This window comes from Limulus polyphemus, unplaced genomic scaffold (assembly GCF_000517525.1).
Source record: "Limulus polyphemus unplaced genomic scaffold, Limulus_polyphemus-2.1.2 Scaffold671, whole genome shotgun sequence".
NCBI classification, from domain to species: Eukaryota; Metazoa; Arthropoda; class Merostomata; order Xiphosura; family Limulidae; genus Limulus; species Limulus polyphemus.
Window position 1 is genome coordinate 243,688 of NW_013666281.1, and position 23,370 is coordinate 267,057.

Below are 23,370 nucleotides of genomic sequence, written 5' to 3' on the forward strand. Positions count from 1 at the left end.
CAATCTCTGGATGATATGGTTCGAAAATCCATTCATAATCGTAGCACCTTACAGGAGCACAAACCATCAAAGACGACAAATTTGGAAAAAACTAGTGTGCTCAGTAAAATAGCTTATTTTGAAAAGCTATCTGTTCAGAAGGCATTTCCACAACGTAGTAATTATAAACCAAAAAAGATTATTCAACCTCTGGATGTTATGGCTCGAAAATCCATTCATAATCGTAGCACCTCACAGGAGCAGAAACCATCAAAGACGCCAAATCTGGAAAAAACTAATGTGCTCAGTAAAATAGCTTATTTCGAAAAGCTATCTGTTCAGAAGGCATTTCCACAACGTAGTAATTATAAACCAAAAAAGATTATTCAACCTCTGGATGTTATGGCTCGAAAATCCATTCATAATCGTAGCACCTCACAGGAGCAGAAACCACCAAAGACGCCAAATCTGGAAAAAACTAGAGTGCTCAGGAAAATAGCTTATTTCGAAAAGCTATCTGCTCAGAAGGCATTTCCACAACGTAGTAATTATAAACCAAAAAAGATTATGCAACCTCTGGATGTTATGGCTCGAAAATCCATTCATAATCGTAGCACCTCACAGGAGCAGAAACCACCAAAGACGCCAAATCTGGAAAAAACTAGTGTGACAAGCACTGTTGAGTGGCATGTATCACAACTTCATTTGGACATTGACTAGTGTTTTGAAGTTAGTATGATGTCATCAAATATTAATCATATTGATATTTTCTAGAACTGCTTGTTGTTGCACTTGAGTACCCACAACAAATCTCATAATTTTTCCTGGTTGGATTCTGCTGTTATTACAGATAATTTATTACAGCCTTTACTGTGATAAGGTGATGAGAACCACGCATGTAAATTTATACTGCTATCATCTACTGACACAGATTATAGACATCATATATGGAAATTCCTGATTGAACACTATTACATTACAAGTAGAAAATGTTTCTAAACTGAATACAATACTGCAATTAATTTATATTGTGTAATATTTACCAGATTGTCTGTTCATTTAGGACAGAAGAAACCAGTTGCCAAAATTAGAGGTTCTATTGGGTTAGAATTGTTAAATGTGACAAATTCTAATGAATGGTATCCTCAATATTTTTTTCTTTTCTTCATACATTACAACCAACCAGTTTGGTTGTGCTTTCAAATAAAGTCAACTGCCTGTAAAAACAATATAACAAATTACGGTAACATTACACAAGTATTTTCATTTACATTTATACTCTTCACTTCTGTCATATATATAAAACACAACTTTCAGTTACATAAATTAATAACTACTACGGAGAAATTAGAAGGGTAAGTCCAGATCAATGAATTTAAATGAGGCAAATTAAATAACTTAAAGAACAGTGAAAACTATACCTAAGAAGAAAGAATTAACAGTGTATATGTATCTATCAGCCAAACATGATACCAAACAAGATCAAACACATGAGTTAAAGGAAATGTATGCACCATCAAAGCTCAAGATGTAGAACTATAGAAGACAAGTTTATGCAAGGTATAAGTCACATGTGCATTGATCCACATCCAGTCATGCTGCTGAATACAACCTATGAAAAACTAAACTGAAGAATGCTGTCAAAATGAGATGTAAACCACCCTTAAGTTTAAAAACCTACAAAATTGGCAAGACGAAAAATGAAACAAAATGTTTGTGTTTCTGTGGCTATACTAACTTTTGGTTTCTTGGTACTCGTTAGTAGAACAATTGCTCTGAACCCAAAAAAAGAGATATGGTTGTCCTGAATGCAGAAATTCACACTAGCAAAAATTGTAACTGGAACATCTAGTGCTTTCAGTAGATCATTAAAGGTTCTGAGAACATGTTATTGTTACGACAGCGGAGGTCACGTGACGCTAGTAACACATCAATCGCTTCTCGAACGTTCACGTCCCTTCCTGAAGTCTCGAGCGGCTACTAGATATGCGGTAGTTTTGTATATATAAGCCGCCAAGAAGTGACGGCAACAATGTGTAATTGACAGTTGAGCGAGCACGTGAGAATTTCGTTGTGAATTATATCGTTTGTTATCGCGCGACTGTGGAAATTAAGTGTATTGCAAAATTTTATTCAGAAAGAATAAACCAGTTTTATTTAAGAAAAGACTTGCATCGCTAAAGTTTCTTTGTTACGTCTCTGGTCATTAGTTAATTTTCCGTAAAAATTCTTTCCGTTATTATCATCATTGTATTTATGTATTTTACCTAATTTAACCTTATCTAGCTTAAAAGTTTCTAGATTTTACATTTTTAGTTACTTTATAATAATAAATAAAGAATAGATAAAAAAAACAAGAAATTTATCACTCATCTGTGTAGTTGTGTGTTGTGTTTTTTTGCTCTCAATTGTCCTTTTATGTTACCACTTTACATCAATGCTACTAGTCCACAAAATAATTTTTTAAAGTAAATAATGCAGAATAATTTCATGTGAACAGCTGAGAAACTGGTCTTTCTGTGAGAAATTATCTGACTTTCTAATCACATGACTTGAGTAGTTAGAAATTCAACTTTAGCTCCCACTCTGTTCTTTTGGGAAAAAATGTTTTCTCTTCAGCTAAATTGTCAATTATCTGTAACATCACTTCATATATTATGAAGATGTAATTAGAGATTTTGCTTCCGCCAAAGCACGGAAAAAACGATTTTAGGGTAATGTGTTTGCGTGCTTTTGTAATGTTCTACAATAACTATATTGTTTTTTTATGTACCTAATTCATTCTTACTTGCCATGTTGTAGAATAAATAACTATCATTATAATCATTTAATTTTAATATATTATCGTTGTAAGTTAGATGTATCATATTCTAATTTACCTTGATTAATTAGCTCATATTCTGTAATTAAATTGATATGTATTAATTATTATTAACTTCAAATTTGTTTGTACCCTATTCAAGGGGCTTCAAAAATATAAATGTGCCAGGGCCTCAAACTTCCTTAATATGGGGTTGGGCATTACCCAACACTTATTGACAAAAGTCAAAGGAAGACATGCAGTAAGGTACAGATGAAATGTAAACTCTCTTGAATTTCTCTGTATGAAACACTTTGAAAAATATCACACCAGTGCTTTTCTTCAAAGAAGTTAAACTTGTACTTTGTACATAAATAACACTGCTGAAATTACCATAGTTGATTTATTTTCCATATTCTAACATCATAAACTTGTCAAAATAAATTAGTTATGAGAACTTTTAAAGTATTGTTTATGTATTTGATAAATGTTTGAATGGTTTCTACTATTTTCCTTTTACAATTTCTGTAAAAACTAACAAATATATCAGACAGTAGCATCTTCCCATTTGTGATTGTTTTATTTGAAGTAATGTTTTTTAAAACTGCTACGTGTTTTCTTATTTTTATATTGTCTTTGTTTATGTTTTCTTTGATCTATACACTTTTGTATGTACAGTGATGATGTTCCTTTCCACATGTCAGGATTAGTTTATAATTTTATCTATCCCATCATAAGTAGACTTTTGCAATTTTCTAAAAGGTTATTAGTAAATTTCTATAAATATATAAGTTCTTACCATTTTTAATTATTTTATTCTAATATTTTCTTCAGAGCAGCTTTATTATCATGTGTAAACATCTGCATAAAGTTTTACATATCACAGTTTGTATGTGTTTTCATTGATTCATACAGTTTTGTATGTACAGTAGTGGTGTTCCTTCTCATGATGAGTAAATATTTGCATTCATTTTTGAGTTTGTACAACTTTCCATAACTTCGTATGTATTTGTATGTACATTGTTCTCTTTGTTATACATTTACTTTACTGATTTTGTAAGACATTTCATCCTTATAAAATTTCATGAATAAACCTTTCCTGAATTGCCAAGTTTCCACTTTTTTTAAAGTTTGCTTTTATTTTACCTCATTGTTACAACACAAGCTCAATAGACATAATTATACCATACTTGTTTGTAATAAAACTAGCCTACAAAGTAAAGGTGTCTTACTCTTCCTAGTCTTAGTACTAGCTTAGCATTATTTTGTGAAATACACTGACATTTCGGTTATCATACATTACACATGTATACGTTTTATTACTATTTACTCATAAATTTCAGTTATTTTTATTGAAACATGGAACAGTAAATAAAAAAATATATGTAGAAAACAATTATCTTTACTACTAACAGTGTGTTGTATTTACTAATCCTTGCTTTGAACCTAGTTGAATTGTGTGTATATGCAGGGTTTAAACAGATTCATTTTTGTAAGTTTTATATATGCATATTGAAGTACCAAAAAATTTTATATTACTGGATTGATACCACAAAAAACGTTTTAGCAAAGCTGTATGTGAATCTTTATTATGATGTTTAGTATGCTGTAATTTAGGGAGATTAACAGTATTACATAGCTCAAATTGAGCACTTTCAATTGGTTATAAACATGTACATCAATTAAATCAAGACTGGCTTTGAAATCCACTTTTAAGTCAAGAAGGTGAGTGTGGCATCTCTCAGTAGTTAGCAAAATTTACTTACTGTGGCAGGGAAGAATTGACCCTAAGGAGTTTGAAAGAAGGATATGTAAACAGAGCAATTAATCTAGTTTCTGTCTATACATAGAAGTGTAGTGTACATGAAGAAGTATTCAAGTTACAGAGATGAAAATCTATGATTTTGTGAACTCGTGTATGCAATAACAAAACTGAAATTCAAGAATTTTTCTTTAATGTGCTTCTTTTGAAACAAAGGAGTTACAACTTAGGTAATATAATGCTTATTTCATGGACATACATTGATTGTAAAGTTGCTTGGTTAATTATTGAATATAACTTGGTAAAACTTTGAGTCGTACAGAAAAGGGTGCCTATAAATGCAAGGTTAAAGCATTCTATCTGTTCATTCTTTTTCTTAAACAGTTTTTTAGTAATATGCCCCAGCTTACCACAATGGAAGCATTTCATACCTTCTGACCTGTTTTGCTTCCTATCCTGCTAGTTTGCTCTGTCATATCTATTACAGTGTTTATAGCAGAATGCTGGAGTCTATCTGCTTTTTTATGTAGTTATTCTCTAGTAGCTACTTCAATGAAGTCTGATAGAGTCATGTCTAGCATATTTGCTTCATTTACATTTTGTCTCATTATATTACTGGTTAAACCGTGCTTATTGTCTGACTTCAAGATGTCCTGTACCATCAACTCGTTAGGATGTATATATGTCCTACAAATCTAACAAATTCCCCTGTTTGCTGTGTTAAATTGTGAATTTGTGTCAGTACAGCATTTTCTTTTTCTCGCTTTCTATATTCTTGTGTCAGTCTTTGTGCTAAAAATTGAAATGAACAGTATCTTTAAACTTGTTTTAAGATCTAATATAGTGCTTTGCCTCTCATGCTGTTCTTAATCTGAGGATATTTGTTTTTGGACATCTGTCCAACCTGATATCCTAACTGCATCAACAAAACTCTCAATATCTTCATCATTTTTTTATGCATAGTACTGTGCTGTCCTATAGGTGCTGGTGGAGCTGTAATGGCTTCTAAGCATGCAATCGTCATTACATTAGTTCTAGGTCATGTACCCTCTTCTGTTTTAATTTCTTCAGTAGCTGTTGTTATATTAACTTGAACTACCATCTCATATCTCTATACTTATACTAATTCAAATTAGCATATTTCAACTTTTTTCTAATTTTTGACAGTCTGTTGGTGGTTAACCCCAAGTTCTGTTGACTGTGCCAATTTGTAACAGGGTAGTTACTTGTGGGTTGGTCTTTCACTCAATAAAAATAAATTTATTTTTTATTTCCATGATATTTACACAGTCGTGGGTTAGGCTCAGAAGTCATCAACTAGAAGTTTGTGTAAAGAATAAAAAATTTGCTCAGAAACAGAAGTAACATAATAAAAATGTTTATTCATATACATATACATATATATACATGGATAAATCTCTTCTTTTAATCAGTTGGACAGTCTTTTAATAACACTACCAAGGTACTCATCAAGACTTTGACCACACTTAATAATTTGTCATTTAATTCAATTTTAGTCAATTCTACTGACATGATAGAAATACTAGGCTATATAGAAATGTTAATACAGTTTGGATGGTGGATGGGCATTAGGCAGAGCCTTTCTCTCTGGATCACAACTCTTGTAACTTACAATTGATGATAGCAAACTCTATACCAGGGTATTGGCATATTACTAAGTAGAACCATAACCAGTTTGGTGTATCCTTCTTAGAATGACTGCTATATTTCCCAGATGTGCCTAGGTTTCCATACCACTCAACCTCTGGTCAGCACATCATCTTTTAACATAGGCATCCATTTCCTTGAGTTTGAATTTCCTCTAAGGATTCCATTGTTTTCTTTACCTCAGAACTCTTTCTTGGATGTGATGTGTAATATCTCATCCACTCCCTGACAGCTGTGTCTTAAACTTCATAGTGATAAAGTGAACCTCGTGTTTTTCCTATCTAACATTTTGGTCTTGGAGGCTCATTCTCATTAAACGTGTATCCTTGTTGATCTGAGATTCTTTATTGCTTTATTCGGTCATCCAACACTTGTTGCTGTTGGTACTGAAATTCTTCAGTGTTTTATTTGGTTACCTAATGCATGCTATATTTTCCTATTATATTCAGTTTGACATAGTTATTACTAATCTACAGGAAAATTATAAAACATTTGCCAAATAAGCAATTGTTTCATAAAGTAGCAATATGTTTATTTTTATCAACAAAAACTCAGTAGTTTTAGTACAATAGTCTCGTTGGAATTTGTACAAAGAAACCTGCAGAATACTATTAACCATATTATTTTTGGGTTGTTACAGGTTTTGTACTACGTTCCATGTATGATACACTTTCATTTACAAAAGTTTAGGATGAAAAAAATAACTTACTCCTAAATTATTGAACCTGAAGACAGGACTTCTTTAGTTTTTCACATATTTTCACTTCATATTTTGAAGGTAATTTTACAAGTTAATTCTAAGCATGTAAACAATTTTAACTCAAAAACATTTTAGAATCAATATTTTGTCATATTAATATAACTTGTTTAGTATAATTTATGAAGAATAAAAAGTTAATATTTACTCTCCTGCACAGTTGGAAAGAATTTTGTCTGTTAACAAAACAACCTCCTTGTTGATTTTTTACAATTTTTCTGCCCATCCTATCAAATAACTTTATTTTTACTTAGACCCTATCACCCCTTGATAATATATTATCAGTTTCTTAATTTTCAAGTGTCTCCTTAAGTTTTTCACAGGCCTTCGTTGAAACCTATGTGGTGCCACATGAAATGGTTTGATCACTTATTAATAAAACACAGCTTTGAAAACAAAGTTTAAATATGATTGGATAGAGTAAGAATTAGACTATGACATATTTATTGAGTAAATATATAGGTTTAAGAATTTTTCTAAATATTTTCTATAACCATTCCTTTCATTGTGAATTGTGAAAGTATTTGTGTGTGTTAGATTATATTTGTTTTGAAAGCTACAAATATTGTCTTCAGTGAGAAGCCATCAGATATCTTAACATAGATAAGTGTATACAGTTTAAAGATGGTATGAATGGGTAACAAAGAAAACTTTATTAAAAGTTTAACACAGTAACAAATATACAATGTTTGGAGAAGGTTTTGTAATCATCAAACTTAAGTAGTTTACCTATACACTGGAATATACATAAAGTATAAAGCAAAGAAGTCACATGAGTGGAGATTGGTTTTTTGTTTAAATACAGTGCTTTTATTTTTTAATAAATATATTATGGTTTTAGTGTGTTGCATTGTTTGTAAACATGTTTTGTTTTTCTATATTCACCAAATAAATTGTCATCAAATCAGATAGTTTAATGAGTATAGTAGCAATTGCAAAATATTGTGATGACTCAAATCTTTATTGAATATTGTTATTTTGTTTATCCTATTCAAACAACATACATGAATAAATTGTCTATTTGGCTGTTTAATTAATTGTAATTGTGACAATTTTAAATTAAAACATTATTACTCCTTAATGTTTTCATTATTTATTTATCAATGTATTTAATTTACAGAATATCAGTGTTGGATTACTGCATATCTGAAACCAAACAATTGTGATCATATTGTGATATTTAGTCAACATTAGTGATTTATTCAGCAAGTAGAAAATGTCCATAAAAATTGTGTGATTTTTTTTTAACAAAAAAGTTTTTCACAAATGTGCAAATGGCAACTTTCTGAAGATTTCTGAGTTATTCATGTCTCTCATACCTTTACAGACATGACTTTTTCCATTATTTCCTTGACAGAACTGTTCATGCTTATTTATGAGGTATTCAAGATTTTTATTGTCATAGGCATTAAGAAAGTTGTGATTTACTTCTGAGGTTTATTAACCCTGTTTTCAGTCTTTCTTCCACTCATGTTTTTTGTTATAATTTATTTGGTTTTTGGTAGTTGTATTCTTTTTATCAGGTTTGGTGAATTTCTGATGCTTTTCAGAGTTTTATAGAACAGAAGTTTTTAATGTCTTTCTAAAAATTTAATCTTCAAATTACTGATGTGTTTTTATACCAGCGGCTAATTTTATGTTTTTGCTTGTTACAACACTCAGTGTAAAGAACTGACCAAGAGTAGATTGAAATCACTCATTTTCTATGTAAAATGGAATAGTAATTAGGTAGATTAATTGCAATATTGATGGTATTTAAATATTTTGTGTGTGTGATTCTACATGTTCATAGGAATCCTGTAACCAACAAATTACAGGACCAAAAAGAAATGTGTTGCACAAACTGTTTAGAAAAATGTATTCAAAAAGTCTGTGATATCCTTATGGACCCCTTCGGTAATACTAGGGTTAAAATTATATACACATTTGGTTTTAATAGTTGGGTGTGTACTGTATTTTATGGCATCTCATGAATTTTAGTTAGTTGCATGAGTCTCATTCTTGGTTATTAAGTTTTCATAGTTTGGTATTCATATTAAATCCAGACTGCATAAATCAGGTGAATTCAGTTTATAAATAATGTGTAAAAAGATCAAGAAAGTGACTGACACAATAGTTAAGATTGAAAGAGATTATTAGACTGACTGTGTGAATTTAATCTTTGTATTAAAACCCAAGCCAGTAAACTTTGTTCTATTTAAGTCAGTTGCATTGTGTTATTACTGTAAATTTGTCATTTAACCATTACTGACAGTTAAGCTATTTATCAACTAATTAACTGAATACTCGTCAGAGAAAATAATCTGCTAGGCTAGCTATTTTCAAAATAAATAAGCTAAGCCATAAATCAGTATTTCAACATATATGAAATGAGACTGAAATGAATGGTTAGTATTCAAAACATTAAGTTTACAATTGTGATAGAGAATGTGCTTGTGTAAGAGTATTTTCCAAGACATAGCTCAACAGTTATAAAACCAAATAAGAGCTGAAAGTACTAGTGACTATTTTACTTTTAAGATGTTGTTTGAAGGATATTGTAAAGTAGCATTTTCCAAACTTTTGTAACCCACACACCCCTTCTTTTTCTAAATGAGTGAAAGAGTGAGTTAAATCACTGTCAGATTACAAACTTATATATTGTATATGGGCTCTGTTTTTTTTTCTTTTTTTTTGTTTGCTAATTGACAAAATAAATGGATTTTACTTGTATTTCTTAATAGTATAAGTATATACTATGTAGTTGTTGGGCTTAGGATTCTTCTACAGTAGGTGTCTGTGACTTGTTAGTGATAAATTCGATGATGATAAGCAGCACATACTTTACTTGTTTTGAATAATATATATATATATTTGGAACATGTTAAATGTATGTACAATAAAGTCTTCACATTATACAGAAAATAAGCATATCATAAACATTATATCAGTATGTGTATAGTTCTTCCCTTCTTGTCAAAAGTCCACTTAGGCCTGTTCAATTGCTTTAGAATTTCAGTTGACAAGCCAAACTATTTTGTCTAATGCTATCGCAATATTAGCCTGGTGTGATTCACTTACGATTGTGGTCTTCTTTCTTCTGAGACCCTGTGTTCCTTTTGTCAAAGTGCATTTAGGCTGATTTGACTACTTTAGAATTTGGCTTTGACGGAATAAACTTATTTTTTCTTATTTCCTTTTCCACTGTTAGTTTCACTCTAATATATATTAAACATTAGGCCTATCACTTTTACGTTACTAAACTTCACACCAACTATATTCTCTTTGCTTTTATCTATCTAATACTCTGTCTGCTGCTTCTCGCCCATCTCACGCTATTTATATCTTTATTACATAGTTGTCTGGCCACTCTCTATATTCTCGACACCAGTTAGTTATTAACAAAACCTCTGTAATCGTCTGCTTTTAACTCTTATTATAACAAAACTTAAAAATAATAAAACATTCACTCAGAAATATAACTTAATCACTAATATTTAAACCAAACAGTCTTTTATGTCGTGACAGTGACAGATGTAATACATGGATATGCAGGAAAATGATCAATTTTGCATCAACTCTACCCTAATAACTTGCACCCTCCCAACAGATCATATGTGCCTCTTGGGGAGGTACACCCGACACTTGGGAAGTGCTGGTGTAAAGAATATATTTGGTCTATTTGTTAATTATTTATTCAAGAACTGACTGTAGAAGTAAAATCTGAATTGCATTTCAGTGAGGTACTTTAGGTATTTAACAGTTTGGGCCTCAAACACAATCTTCCTTATTTATTTTATGAATCATTTGACTTTTCTGTACCATAAATAAAGTAGATGTTTTGGCTGATTTTTATTGCACAACTGAAACAGATGATTTTCATGGATAAAACATATCAAATGAATTTAACAGAGAAATTATAAGAACAAGTAGAAAAAATGAATGAGGTTGATAAATGGCCTGTATTGTAAGGCAAAAGGTTAATTAATCAGTAATTTTAATTGTTTTCCTCTCATTCTATAATTTCCAGTGTTAGCCTTGTGTTTATTTTTCAACTTGAACAGAGATGAATGTAAGGTGGCTAGTTAACATGTATATCCTACCTGGCTTCCAGTCACTTTGGTTTTAATTACTGTTGATGCCTTTGAATAGTTTTAAATACAATGTGGCCCAAAAAATATATATTTGAAGAAAACCTCCATTATTATTGATTATACAAGGAAAAGGTAACTGCTATCGTTCCAAGGAAAAAGTCATTCATTTACATTCAGATGAAATCGCATAGTCTGATACTGTTCTTCAGTCCAAATATGAAATAAAAAAAAGAAAAAACCATAAGTAATTTCTTGAGGATTAATTTTTTCAACTGACATATATAACTGACTTTTCGTTATAAATAATGGTAATTTTTGTTTCATTGTATGTTAGCTTACTAGATATTGGTCAAAGAGTTTGTATAGTTTCAATTAGAATTTTTACATATCTTAAATATTTTAATATAATTGTTGGATTGTATAATAAAAGAAATAATAACATTTGCAAATATTATGTTTTTAGCATGTGTGTATCAAGGAAATGATTGTCAGATTGTATTACATTATGAAAATGGTTTCTTGCTGTTGGATGGGAGACAACAAACAATATTATGGCAGTATACTTATGAAAAACTAATGATGTCTGCTGATGATGGAGCGCAGTTAGTGTGGTTGGATTTTGGAAGTGATGAAGGAGAAAAGGTAACATTTCACATGTATGTTGTAAGACAACTTTTTTAATTATAAGAAATAAATCATTGGATTTTAATTTAATGACCATGCTGGCATCTTTTGTGAATTAATAGCATCACTTCCTTATTATAGTGATCGCGTACAGTGCCTTGCAAAGGTATTAACCCCCCCTGGAAAGTTTCCACATTTTGTTGACATCTGAGCTCGCAATCATGAAACTTTAAAATGTGACTTTATACTTAGAATCTATACAATCTTCTCCAAATTCAAGAAGCTAAAAAAATTCTGATGTTGTGTTTCATTGAGTATTAGAATATCCTCAATTGCATAAATATTCAATCCCTTTGCTGCTGATACACTAAGTCAGTTTAGTCGCAAAAAATAGTGTAATGGTCTCTGTCTTTTTTGTAATCAAAGTGGTTTAACTTGATGTCAGAGTAAATGCATCTGTTCAAGCCACAACTCACATAGTGATACAAAAACCAACCATGAAAACCAAGGAGCTTTCCAAAGAAGATGGGGATAAAGTGATAGAGAAACACAGATCAGGAGAAGGGTACAAAAAAATTTCAAAGTCACTGATTATCCCTTTCAGTATGGTGAAGTCCACCATTAAAAAGTGGAATGTGCTTTATTCCACCCAGTCACTACCCAGATCAGGCCACCCTTCCAAACTAAGCAACCAGACAAGCAGGAAACTGGTTAGGGATGCCACTGTAAAGCCAACAGTGACTTTGCAAGATTTGAAAAGTTCCATGTTTGAGATGGAAGTCAGTGTTTGCATATCAACAATATCCTGGTCCCTACACAAAGCTGGCCTGTGTGGGTGAGTGGCAAAAAAGAAGTCATTACTGAAAAAGAATCATCTTAAATCTCATATGGAGTTTGTGACAAAGCATGTAAATAATACTGCAGACATGTGGCAGAAGGTTTTGTAGTCAGACGAGAAAAAATTTAGCTTTTTGTCTAAATTCAAAGTGTTACGTCTGGCACAAGCGCAACACAGCACATCATCCAGTCAACACCATCCCAGCTGTCAAGCATGGTGGTGGCAGCATCATGTTATGAAGATGCTTCTCATCAGTAAGGACTGGGAAGCTTGTCAGGATTGAGGGGAAATTGGATGGTGCAAAGTACAAGAAAATCCTAGAGGAAAACCTGCTTGAGTCAGCCAATAATCTAAAACTAAGTCAAAGATTTACATTTCCTCTGGACAATGACCCGAATCACAAGGCGAAAGCCACACTGAATTGGTTTCAGAAGAAAAAAATGAATGTCCTGGAGTGGTCCAGTCAAAGTCCTGACTTGAATCCAATGGAAAATTTATGGCGAGACTTGAAGATTGCTGTCTATCAACGATCCTCAACAAACTTGTCAGAATTAGAGTAATTTTGCCAGGAAGTCTGGAATGAACAAAAATTACACCATCCCATTGTTCAAAGCTGGTAGAGACGTATCCAAAAAGACTCACAGTAGTAATTGCTACCAAAGGTGCTTCCACCAAGTACTAACTTCGGGGGCTGAATACTTGTGCAATCAGCAAATTTTAATTTATATATATTTTATTTACAGGTTTTGTTGACATTCAAACTCCTTCACACATAATAGTGTTAAGTTTGATCATTAGATTTTTGAATAAAAATTTAATTAAAAAACATTGTTTACGTTTTTTTTTTAAATTGTACTTTGAGACCTGTGTAGTGAAACAATTCTACTTTAGTTCATTAAAAAATAATCAAGATAATTTCCAGTTACATGAAATATCATTTGTTGTTGTTGTTTTGTTTTGTGGTTCTGTGAGGGTTAGTGTGTATCTGTGTATATTTGTGTCCAAAGACAGAGAGGCATTATTGGTGAATGAAAATGGATGTTTTGAACAGTAATTGGGCTTTAACTGTATAACTTGTCATTTTTTTAGGCTGTTGTTAAAAGAACAGGTAAAATAGTTTGAAAGGCTTAGGTTCTGTTCATCCAAAAACGTAAAAAATTCTAATAACAATAGATATTTAGGACTCTTATTTACATAGCTGCATAATCATAATTCTGTGTGTTTGTAATGGTTTTTAAAATATGAACTTTTACATCTTCCATCTTTAAAGTGTTTATAAAGTAACGTTTTTATGAATAGAAAGTATTTACCATCAAAACTTCAAAGAATTCCAGTGATTAATATTGTCTATTCTGGACACAAAATAGCAGCAGAGTAGGTTTGAATGATAGATGTGATGCATGTGAATTTAAAATTGCACTGGTTGACAGTTTCTAGTCTGGATTCAAGATGGCAACAGAGTGCCATGAAGTGATTAATTTTTTTTAGCATAAATGTAATATATTTATAATTAAAAATGTAAATCATGTAGTGAGAGTAAGGATGAAAGTAGGTCTTCCCCTTATTCAAATCATGATTAAGTAAATATAACTTATCTCCTTTTATACGTTTAGCATGGGTAACTAAAGCAAACTATTCTGTTATTAAACTTCTAAGAAAATATTTTTTTTTATACATTTCATAATGCTTTTCTAAATTATGAGGTTTTGATTTCATAAGTAATTTATCATTTCAAAAGAAACCCATTGAAAGTCCAACAATTAGCCTTGGTATTTTGTTCAGTGACATATTTTAAGTATTACAGGAAACTTGTTAGTACGTATTTTTTAATTTATACAGTTTTGAATTTTCCGGGTCAGAAACAGGCAAAAAAATTGCACTTACCCTTTATATTGTTATCTTTCTTAAATGTCAGTGATGTTTCTAAATGTCTTTGTTTCAGTTTGAAGAACTCAACTATGAAACTTACATGAACTTGTATATTTTCCTTGCAGGAATTAGACATGATGCAGTGTCCAAAACCATTTATATTTACTCTTCATACTTTCCTCTCTGCAAAAGTCACACGGATGGGACTAGTAGCATGAAAGACAGGAGAACACAGCTAGCAGCCTTTCTTTCTTTTTTTTTTTTGTCTCTATCATATCATTAATAAATCTGGACCAATATAATTATGATTTTGATTTAAACTTTTGTCAAGTAATCTAAACTTTTCTATACTTTGTGTATCTAAAAGGAGAATGAAAATTGTCATGGTTACTTACTTATTCTTAGAAGTATATTATTGAGTCAGTACATATTTTTTTTAAAGATAAATTTCTATTAAATCAACACACAAAATTTGTACTCTAACTTGCAGTGCATAGTACTAAGGCTTTTGATGTTTTGTATGAATTATTTTATTGCTTAAATCAGTTTCCTAGATTACTTTTTAACATAATATTATGAGTTATGATTTACTTATTAGTCTAGTTTAATATAATAGTGAGATTTAATATAGTGTAATATGACTTAATTAAAACTAAATACCATGGTTGTTGTCAGAAATTATAACTACTGAAAAAGTAGAACTAAAAAGAAGTATATGTTTAAATATTAACTATATTTTTTGTTGCCTATTTGTTTAAGTGGTTTAGTAATGATTACATTCTCATACTGCAGCTGTTATTTGAGAAATCAGACATTAAAATCATTTTAGATAGATTTGTAATTTTTTCTTAAAAGTAGCCATGACAGTTGGTAAGTTAAACTATTGTGGTTGCTAATAAGCCACTTTTAGAACATGTAATTTTTAAACTTTTAACAGTTTTTTTTTTTCATTAGTCTAACTTATTACCATACACTATGTACATATATAATTGTGTATCTATTTGGTGAAAACTGAAAAAAATAGTTAAAAACAAAATCCAGTTTGTGGAGAGCAATAACATACAATGTGATTTTACTAAGAAAATCTATGTTAAAGTTGTCTAAACAATTTCAGTAGTAATATGCATTGAGGTAACATATAAGTTTAACTTTGTCAATTAAGTGTAAAACATAAATTGAAATGGTCATGAAACTACTAAAGAAAAAAGTGTTTAAATATACAATGTAAACATAAGAAAACTGAATGAACAAAAAGAAAAATTAAGGTTCTTAAACAGTGGCTCTCAACTTTCTTCAAACATTAAGGTGAATAAAGCCAAGTAAGCAGTTACAAAGTTTTCATGTATTTATCTAATGTACCCTCTTTTTTCAAATAATTTCATATTGTTATATTTTATGTTTTATTTAGTTTTAACCAGGATTGTTTTAGCTGAATATGCAACTTGTTTTACAAAATTTTTCAAGATTCTGAAGCCTTCTGTTGGCAAGCTGATAAAATACCATTCTCTTTGATTCAATGCAACTACTTATTTCTATTTACCACTTATGTTTTTTTATGTACAAAAGAAATTTATGGTTCAAAAGAATCGGCCAAAGTGATTTAAAACATAGCCTTTATGTAGATTTGATAAACTTTTATGTATTAAAACATGTTATGCAGCTATTTGCTATAGCTTTATTACTGTTATATATTAATTAAACATCATACCTGCTTTATTGTTTGTTGTTCAAAGTTAATATTACATCTCTTACAAGGTACTTCAGGTTTTATTTTCTTATGTAGTATATCAAAAATTTGTTACTATTTTCTAAAACTACATTAGTGAATTGTTAGTTTTCTTTAATTTGTTCCACCAAACAAAAGAAAATTTTAATATATTTTGAAATATGCCTAATCAATTATCTTGTTTTATTTAATATGGATAGCCTGTATTGTTACTTTTCAACGTTCTTTTTATACTAAATTCCCATTAGAAAATACTTAAGTTCTTCAAGAAACCATCTTTTCCTTTTATTTCTTCATTATAATACTGATAAAACTATTTGTAAACACAGTCAAAGCATCATAGTATCAATTGGCTACTTTAATGCAAGCCTCCTTTATAATGTCTTTTGAAAAATTATCTGTACAATACATATCATATAACATAGAAATTGTGACTTATTTTTTTTCTACATTTCATTATCTACAAATGCTTTGGATGAAGCCACGTTACTTAGGAATGTTGAATTTTAACCCTGCATCAGTATTTATGTAAACATTTTGTTTTTAATACACTTGAAATAACTTTTAGGTTTAAAACTTGTTAAACTTCACCAATTTATTTTGCTTATTCATTTTGTAAGGGATTTTAAAGAAAAACTTGTTAATACTGAATTATGTTTATAAGTTAAAATATTAATATTCAAGTATTTGTAAATTTTAATAGAATTAAACATTTTAATGATATTACCAGGTAGAGCATGATTGGTTTGTTAAACTTTTTGAATACAGTTATTATTCTGAATCAAAATGATGACCGTTATATATGTTCCTTTAAAAGTCATACATGTGTGAACTAGGATGCGAGACATCTGTCTCTGTTCATGTATAATTGTTATCTATTTGTCATAGATATTGATAAAACTTCACCTGCTTTCAATATTTTATTTTCTGTTGAAAGACTGAGTGAAGATGCAAAGGTTTGGGGTCTTCTTCACAAAGTATTAGTGTTTAAGTATCTTTTGTCAGTATGGTGCTTAGTGTTCATTTCGTAGGAATAAATTTTACCTTTATATTTCTCTGAGGAAAAAAAAAGTGAATAACTAATGCAGACACAAACAAGATATTATTCTACTTTTAGAGTACAAACATTATATTTTACTCTCAGTGTACTACATAAATGTAGTTTTTAATCTACCAGAAATATTTTACCTTTAAATTTCTCTTAAGGAAGACAAAATTAATTTTATGGATAATTTCAATTATCACTGAGTATGAAACAAGAGTACAGAAGAGTTAAACATTTTCATACCATTATACAAGTATATACATTTATGCACTGAGGTATAAACATATTAGCTTATAACTGAGTGAATGTGTATACATGGCACATACTTAAGAAGCTATAGTATACTTAAGTTTTATAAGTTAACAAGTTTTAAGAGGTAATATAATAAGTATTTGTACTTGTATTTAAAGCCTGTGCTACTTTACTTTTTTACATGTTTGTTTAGGAAACTGTATTAAGTAGTATGTTGTTTGATTTTATCCTTACAGTATGTGTATGCAATATTATATAGGTTTCGTGTAATATAATAGACATTATGAATTTTGCTTTTAACCTTACAATATATACGAGTCTTATAAGAGTTTATCCTTGCATTATGTGTGTATGCATTACAATATTATATAGGTTTCATGTAATATAATAAAAATTATGTATTTTGCTTTTAACCGTACAATATATACGAGTCTTATAAGAGTTTATAGTTTTCATATATGATACATAGAAATATCTTTAATTTTGTACATACAGTACTATATATTTACAATCCATGTAGTTCTTACTTCCATGTAGCAGAAACTACCTTAAATTTGATTTGTTTTTTAACAACAGTAATATTTTTAGAGTATTTCTGAATTTAGTTTTTGTACCTAAGATATATATATATGTGTGTCATATAGGAATTAAAATTTTAATTTCATTACATTAAATCTCAGCTTTTCGTAAGTTTACTGGTCATGAATGTTTACTAATTCTAAGAAGTCATGAGTGAAAGCAAAAGAAAATATGTTATAATATGTCAACCACATTACTCTTGTGTTCCAAATAATAGTGCAGGTTGGAAAAATTCTGACCTCAAATTTAATGATTGTACAGGTTGAAATCATACTATGAAATAGATTTTTGTGTTTTTTCTTAAAGATGACAACAAAAAATCATGCAGGGTCCAATAAGCATTGTGAATGGTGGAAAATTTCTCCAAAATTAATAATCATAAAGGTACAATTATTTGGAACATGAGAGTACATTTTGTCATATTCAGTGCTGAAGAGGCCTTTCAACCAGTACCAGGGCTCATCAGGCTGGTTGGTGGGATATGACAGGCATAGTAGGGGGTCTAGGAGCTACATAACTATGGCCTGAACATTCTAAAACTTTATTTTATACTATGATAACATACCTCTGGATAGACAAAAGCTATTGATCTAAGTCTGCAGTGACTGCCACATCTTTTAAATGCTTTGAATGTTACTCTCACTTTGATAGCTGTTTTCAACATATCTCTTCATTTTGGCTTGATTTTGTACTGTCTGTCATCTAGAATTTTCATTTGATATTTTGTCATCATAGACTTTTAATGTACTGCGATTCATACATGGAAGTGCTGTGGTTGTACCCAAAGCCAAATCCCACCTTCTTTGATCTGAGCATACTGGAATTGTATTCTTTTACTACAACTAGGTTTCTCTTGATTGCAGTTATCCTTTGGAAAGTTGAGATAATGAGTTAAGAGGAATAACTCCTCCATTTCTCCAAAATTCTTTCACTATTTTCTATCGTAGAAATTTTTAGTAGTATATTGTGTTCAAAGTTTGAAATTTTTGCTGGAGAAGTAGGATATTAACTCACAACTCTGCTTACATTATTCAACCAAAATGTATTCTGTAAATCTCAGTTCTTGCTGCATTGGTTACTAAGGATGAAATGACAGGATTTCAGTTATGCCAGTAGACTTGTAAGTCCCAAATCCTCTGTCTTTTTATAAATGAAGGTTTTAACTGTAGAAGTTTTAGGTGTCAAACTTTCCTTGAAGTTAGAAAAGAAAAATTTTGTTCACTGTTTGATATGTAACTTACTTAGAGCCTACATCCACTTCAACTATGGGACATTCTCCTTTTCCAGATTTCATCTTTCCTCTGTCATTATCAAGTAGTATGATTTATTTTGTGAGTCCCTTGATGGGACAGAGGTAAGTCTTTGGATTTACAATACTAATATCAGGGGTTTGATTCACCTCGGTGAACACAGCAGATAGCCTGTGATGTGGTTTTGCTATAAGAAAATACACATATTTCTTTTGTGAATAAGTAAGGGAATCTTTTAATACCTACTACGTCAGTTCATGTTTTTTGATGTGCAGTGGAATTATTTTTTAATATCCTACAGCAGTTTACTTATTATTATGATTTATTTTTTTCTGAAATGACAGACTTCCTCTTGGGAGTTTTAATTTTTCCAGAATTATATTCTTTTGTATTCACCATATTGTAATAGTTTTGTTATCACAATCATCTGTCTTCATTTCTTTGTTGTAGTCTTTTTATTTTTTTCTATCATCTTAAGAAATTTTTCAACAATTGGATGTCATGATTGTTCTTTACTTTAGCAGCATAGCTAGCTTATTTGTAGTTTCCTCTTACTTGATTATTGTGTTCCTCATGACTAAGGAGATATTAAATGACCATATATTATTTCTTAAAAACTACTGCCAGAAACTAGATACTTCCTCTTTTACTTTAAGACATTTTTTTTTGGTAGGTATTTTTTAATATTTAAAATATCTTTTTGACTTCTTGTCAGTTACTACTTTGAAGACTTTGCTTTTCCAGTTTGTATTTGGATGTTTTCTTAGTCTTTTGTTTTCCCTGGAGGAGCTTAATTGTTTATTATAATCCTTCTTTGATCATGAACAGGTCATTCTATTTCAGTCTTGAACCTGTAGACATATTGCTTCAACTTTTCACTTGTATGTGGATATCCTTCACATCAGGTGTCATAGGTCCTTAAAAAGCTTCTTTACTTCCTCATCTGTCAAGTAGGATTTGTTTTTGTCTTATTCTGCTAGATTGTCTATGTTGCATTTCTTTTAGACAAAAAAAGATATACTCTCTTGTTCAAGGACATTTACATTTTTAAGTTGTGGTTTGGTTGTAGTTAAGCACAAAGCTACACTATGGGCTATCTGTGCTCTGTCCATCACAGATATTGAAACCTGGTTTTTAGTGTCATAATCCTGCAAACTTACTGCTGAACCACTGGGGGACAAATGTATAAGAAACAGTTGAGTTTCATTCCTTTTTGTTTGGTGCAATTCCAAATTAGAAGTTGGATTTCCTTAATTTATTACTTGCAAATAATTAGAAAATATATTTTTTTCCCTTGCTTCAAGATGAAAAGTTTTAAAAGTTTCAGTAAGTAATCCATCTAGATTTTTTAGATTAATAATAGACATTACATATACCTTTGTTCATATTTCTGTTCAATCATTTTTGTATAGACACTGCTCATGTACCTTTGGAGATCTGATAGGTTCTGTACATTTCACACTTTAACTGCTTCTTCTTAGGGATCTCCAGTGGTTTTTTTTTTTATAAATTTAGGGGTCAGTCTTACATCAGCCTGTTGGTTCTTCTGACTTATTTCTGTTGTTTTGCCTATTAATTGTGGCTAGGTGATGACATTCCATTGAGTCACTTCCATTTTAATTTCATACTTTAATTACTAGTGTAATACTTAATTAGGATTTAGAACTTTTATTTTCATATTCTTTAATGAGAACAAAAAATGACATTTTAAACGTTTTTTTTATTATTTTTTATCAGGTTTTCCTTCTTTGTACATTGACAATTACTTTTTATAGAACTTCTTGGATCTTTTGTTCTTCAACTTTAGTGGTGAAGGATGACAGTAGGATGTTTTCCTCTTTGGATCTGCCTTCTTTTGCATAAATTGGTTTCTGTATTCTGTCATTACATCTGACTATTATGTAGGTCACGAGTTGTGCTGTGTTGCTTGTCAATTTTTCCTTCTTAGTGATTCAAACATGAATGACATCTTGTCCCCTCCCTAATGGCCCAGTACCACAGATTAACTGAAAATTGTCTACAGTCTTGGTGAATTTTTGATCACCTTTTTTTATATCAGTCATAATTTTCTTCTACTGTCTATGCTCACTGTACAAGAAAGAATGTGGTTTGGGTATGTGTATTTTACTCATCTGTTTCTTCTGCCTTACTGAATTTTCTGCTTAAAAGGTTTAACTAATTTCTGCAGGTTTTTAAATGAGTATGGACTACTGTTTCTTGATATCCCTTATTCATGAACTATGACATCTAGAATGATGGAGATCTGAAACATATACATACGAAAAGGTGAGTAATGGAATCAAACAATAATCAGTCATATACATTCAGCTAATGCATTAGTACAGATTAGACGTGAATAAGATGGAGACAATGCTACTTACAATGTAAATAAGATGGAAACACTACTATGATTGTTGACCGATTTGTTGTTGTTGTTGTAGCCTACCCAAGTTATCAGTTCAGGGGTACATGAACATTGTATTTCATGTTTTGTGTGTTACAACACTGGTTGCCAATTTTGGATTGGTTGTACTAGAATAAATACCGATGATTGAACTGAGATTTCACCTACATGTACTACTTCTATGTGTACCATTCTGACGTTTTTCATTATACAGTCATCTGACATTAACAGGTTGTTTTCTCAAGAATGCATTGAAAAATTCATCCCATTTTTCCAATAGATTGTAAACCTAACTGCCTTAGGTGAACCTGGCTTGGTGTAACATGCAGATGCTGTCTGTCATTCTTTGCATCATCTTTTATATCATTTCTTACATTTGTCTCTCTCCTCTATTAGAATACAGGCAACTTGTACGAATTTATTTCTAACTAATGGTATTCTTTATAGTACATCTGGGGTAAGCATTTTTTGAAAATTTCCATGATTTTTTTTTATATGAAAAACTTTTCTCTTTCCCTTTATATAATGGTACTTCCTCATTCTCTTCAGTTTGATATTTTTGTTTTGCCTTCCTAAAGATTTAGTATCTTATATCAATGTATTCAAAACATATTTTAGAATCTAAAACAGTCAAAAATATTGTTCACAGCAAGAGTATCCAACTAATGAAAAAATACATATTACTAGATTGGTTTTTATTTTCATTCTAAGTAAGTAGCTTGATCTGATCAGAAGATAATATAATTAATTGTTGTAAAAATGACATTCATTGTGGTCTGGCTTGGTAGAAGGCATCTGGGCAAGTGCAGACTTGTGGTACTTCCTAGTTATGGAAAGAGTATCATAACTCCTAAGAATGATGTTGAACAGAAGTCTGTGAGATGCATTTCAAAACAATATATTTGTCTGAAAGAGAAATATTTCTGAAATTAATTACTTTTTTTGTTGTTGTTGTTGTTCTTAATAAAGGAATCCACATATTTTTAATTTTGGCAACTTGTGTAAACAATCTTCATTATCCCTCATTACATTTTTTTTGTCTGTAATAAAAAACTTTGTGAATTCCCAAAAAGATTATTTCAAATTGTTTTGTTTTTTCTTTAAAATAGAAATATCATATATGTTCAACTAAAATATTGTTATATTTAATTTAATTTTGACATTAAATAATAAAAATAGCAAAATTGCCATAGCATTATTCAGTGAAGAAAAACTGGGAGAAAGGCGAAATTAGCTAATTTCACCACATCTGACTTCACATAGAGCACAATTGTATAAGTTACAGAAAGAATCCTAAAGTAGGCTGTAGCATAACTTCTAGAACAATGGTTCCCAACTGTTGTTCCACAGAAACAATGAATGTACAATTCTTTCTAAATAAATATTAAAATTATAAATCCTTTGAAGCTTGTTTGTACAACCCTACTTATAACTACCTACATTCAGTATTGGATTAACGCACAAACTGCCTGGGCCCCAGCCATACATGGGCCCTGCTGGCCACCCAATTAGAAATATTTTGGTTTGTAAAACTAGCAGAGTAGAGGCAAGAGAGGGTTATTATTATTCCCAAATATTACCTGGGCCTAAGTTCCCACTAAACCTTAATCCAGCCCTGCTCATATGCTTTTTATGAAGATTTTGCCAGTCCTGTTGAGTGAAAAAAAAAAGGTTGTGAACTATTGTTCTAGAGTGTGTCTCAGTACTGAATCTTGTAAAATTATATGATAAAATTAACTTCATG

The 23,370-nt window shown here is 30.5% G+C and overlaps 1 protein-coding gene across 3 annotated transcripts in view; it reads left to right on the forward strand.

Annotated features, from left to right (window-relative positions):
- The window catches only part of LOC106459867 (beta-1-syntrophin-like), a 75,625-nt gene extending 59,529 nt beyond the window's left edge, over window positions 1-16,096 (forward strand). The window contains exons 5-6 of one of the 3 annotated variants that reach the window (XM_013919538.2): window positions 11,503-11,681; window positions 14,496-16,096. In XM_013919538.2, the coding sequence (XP_013774992.1) occupies window positions 11,503-11,681; window positions 14,496-14,588 (272 nt within the window). In that variant the 3' untranslated portion in view covers window positions 14,589-16,096. Of the gene's footprint in view, window positions 1-2,942; window positions 3,204-11,502; window positions 11,696-14,495 lie in introns of those variants that run through there. The other 2 variants (XM_022386425.1, XM_022386426.1) reach the window with 2 other exon arrangements.
- Window positions 16,097-23,370: the final 7,274 nt, after the last annotated feature.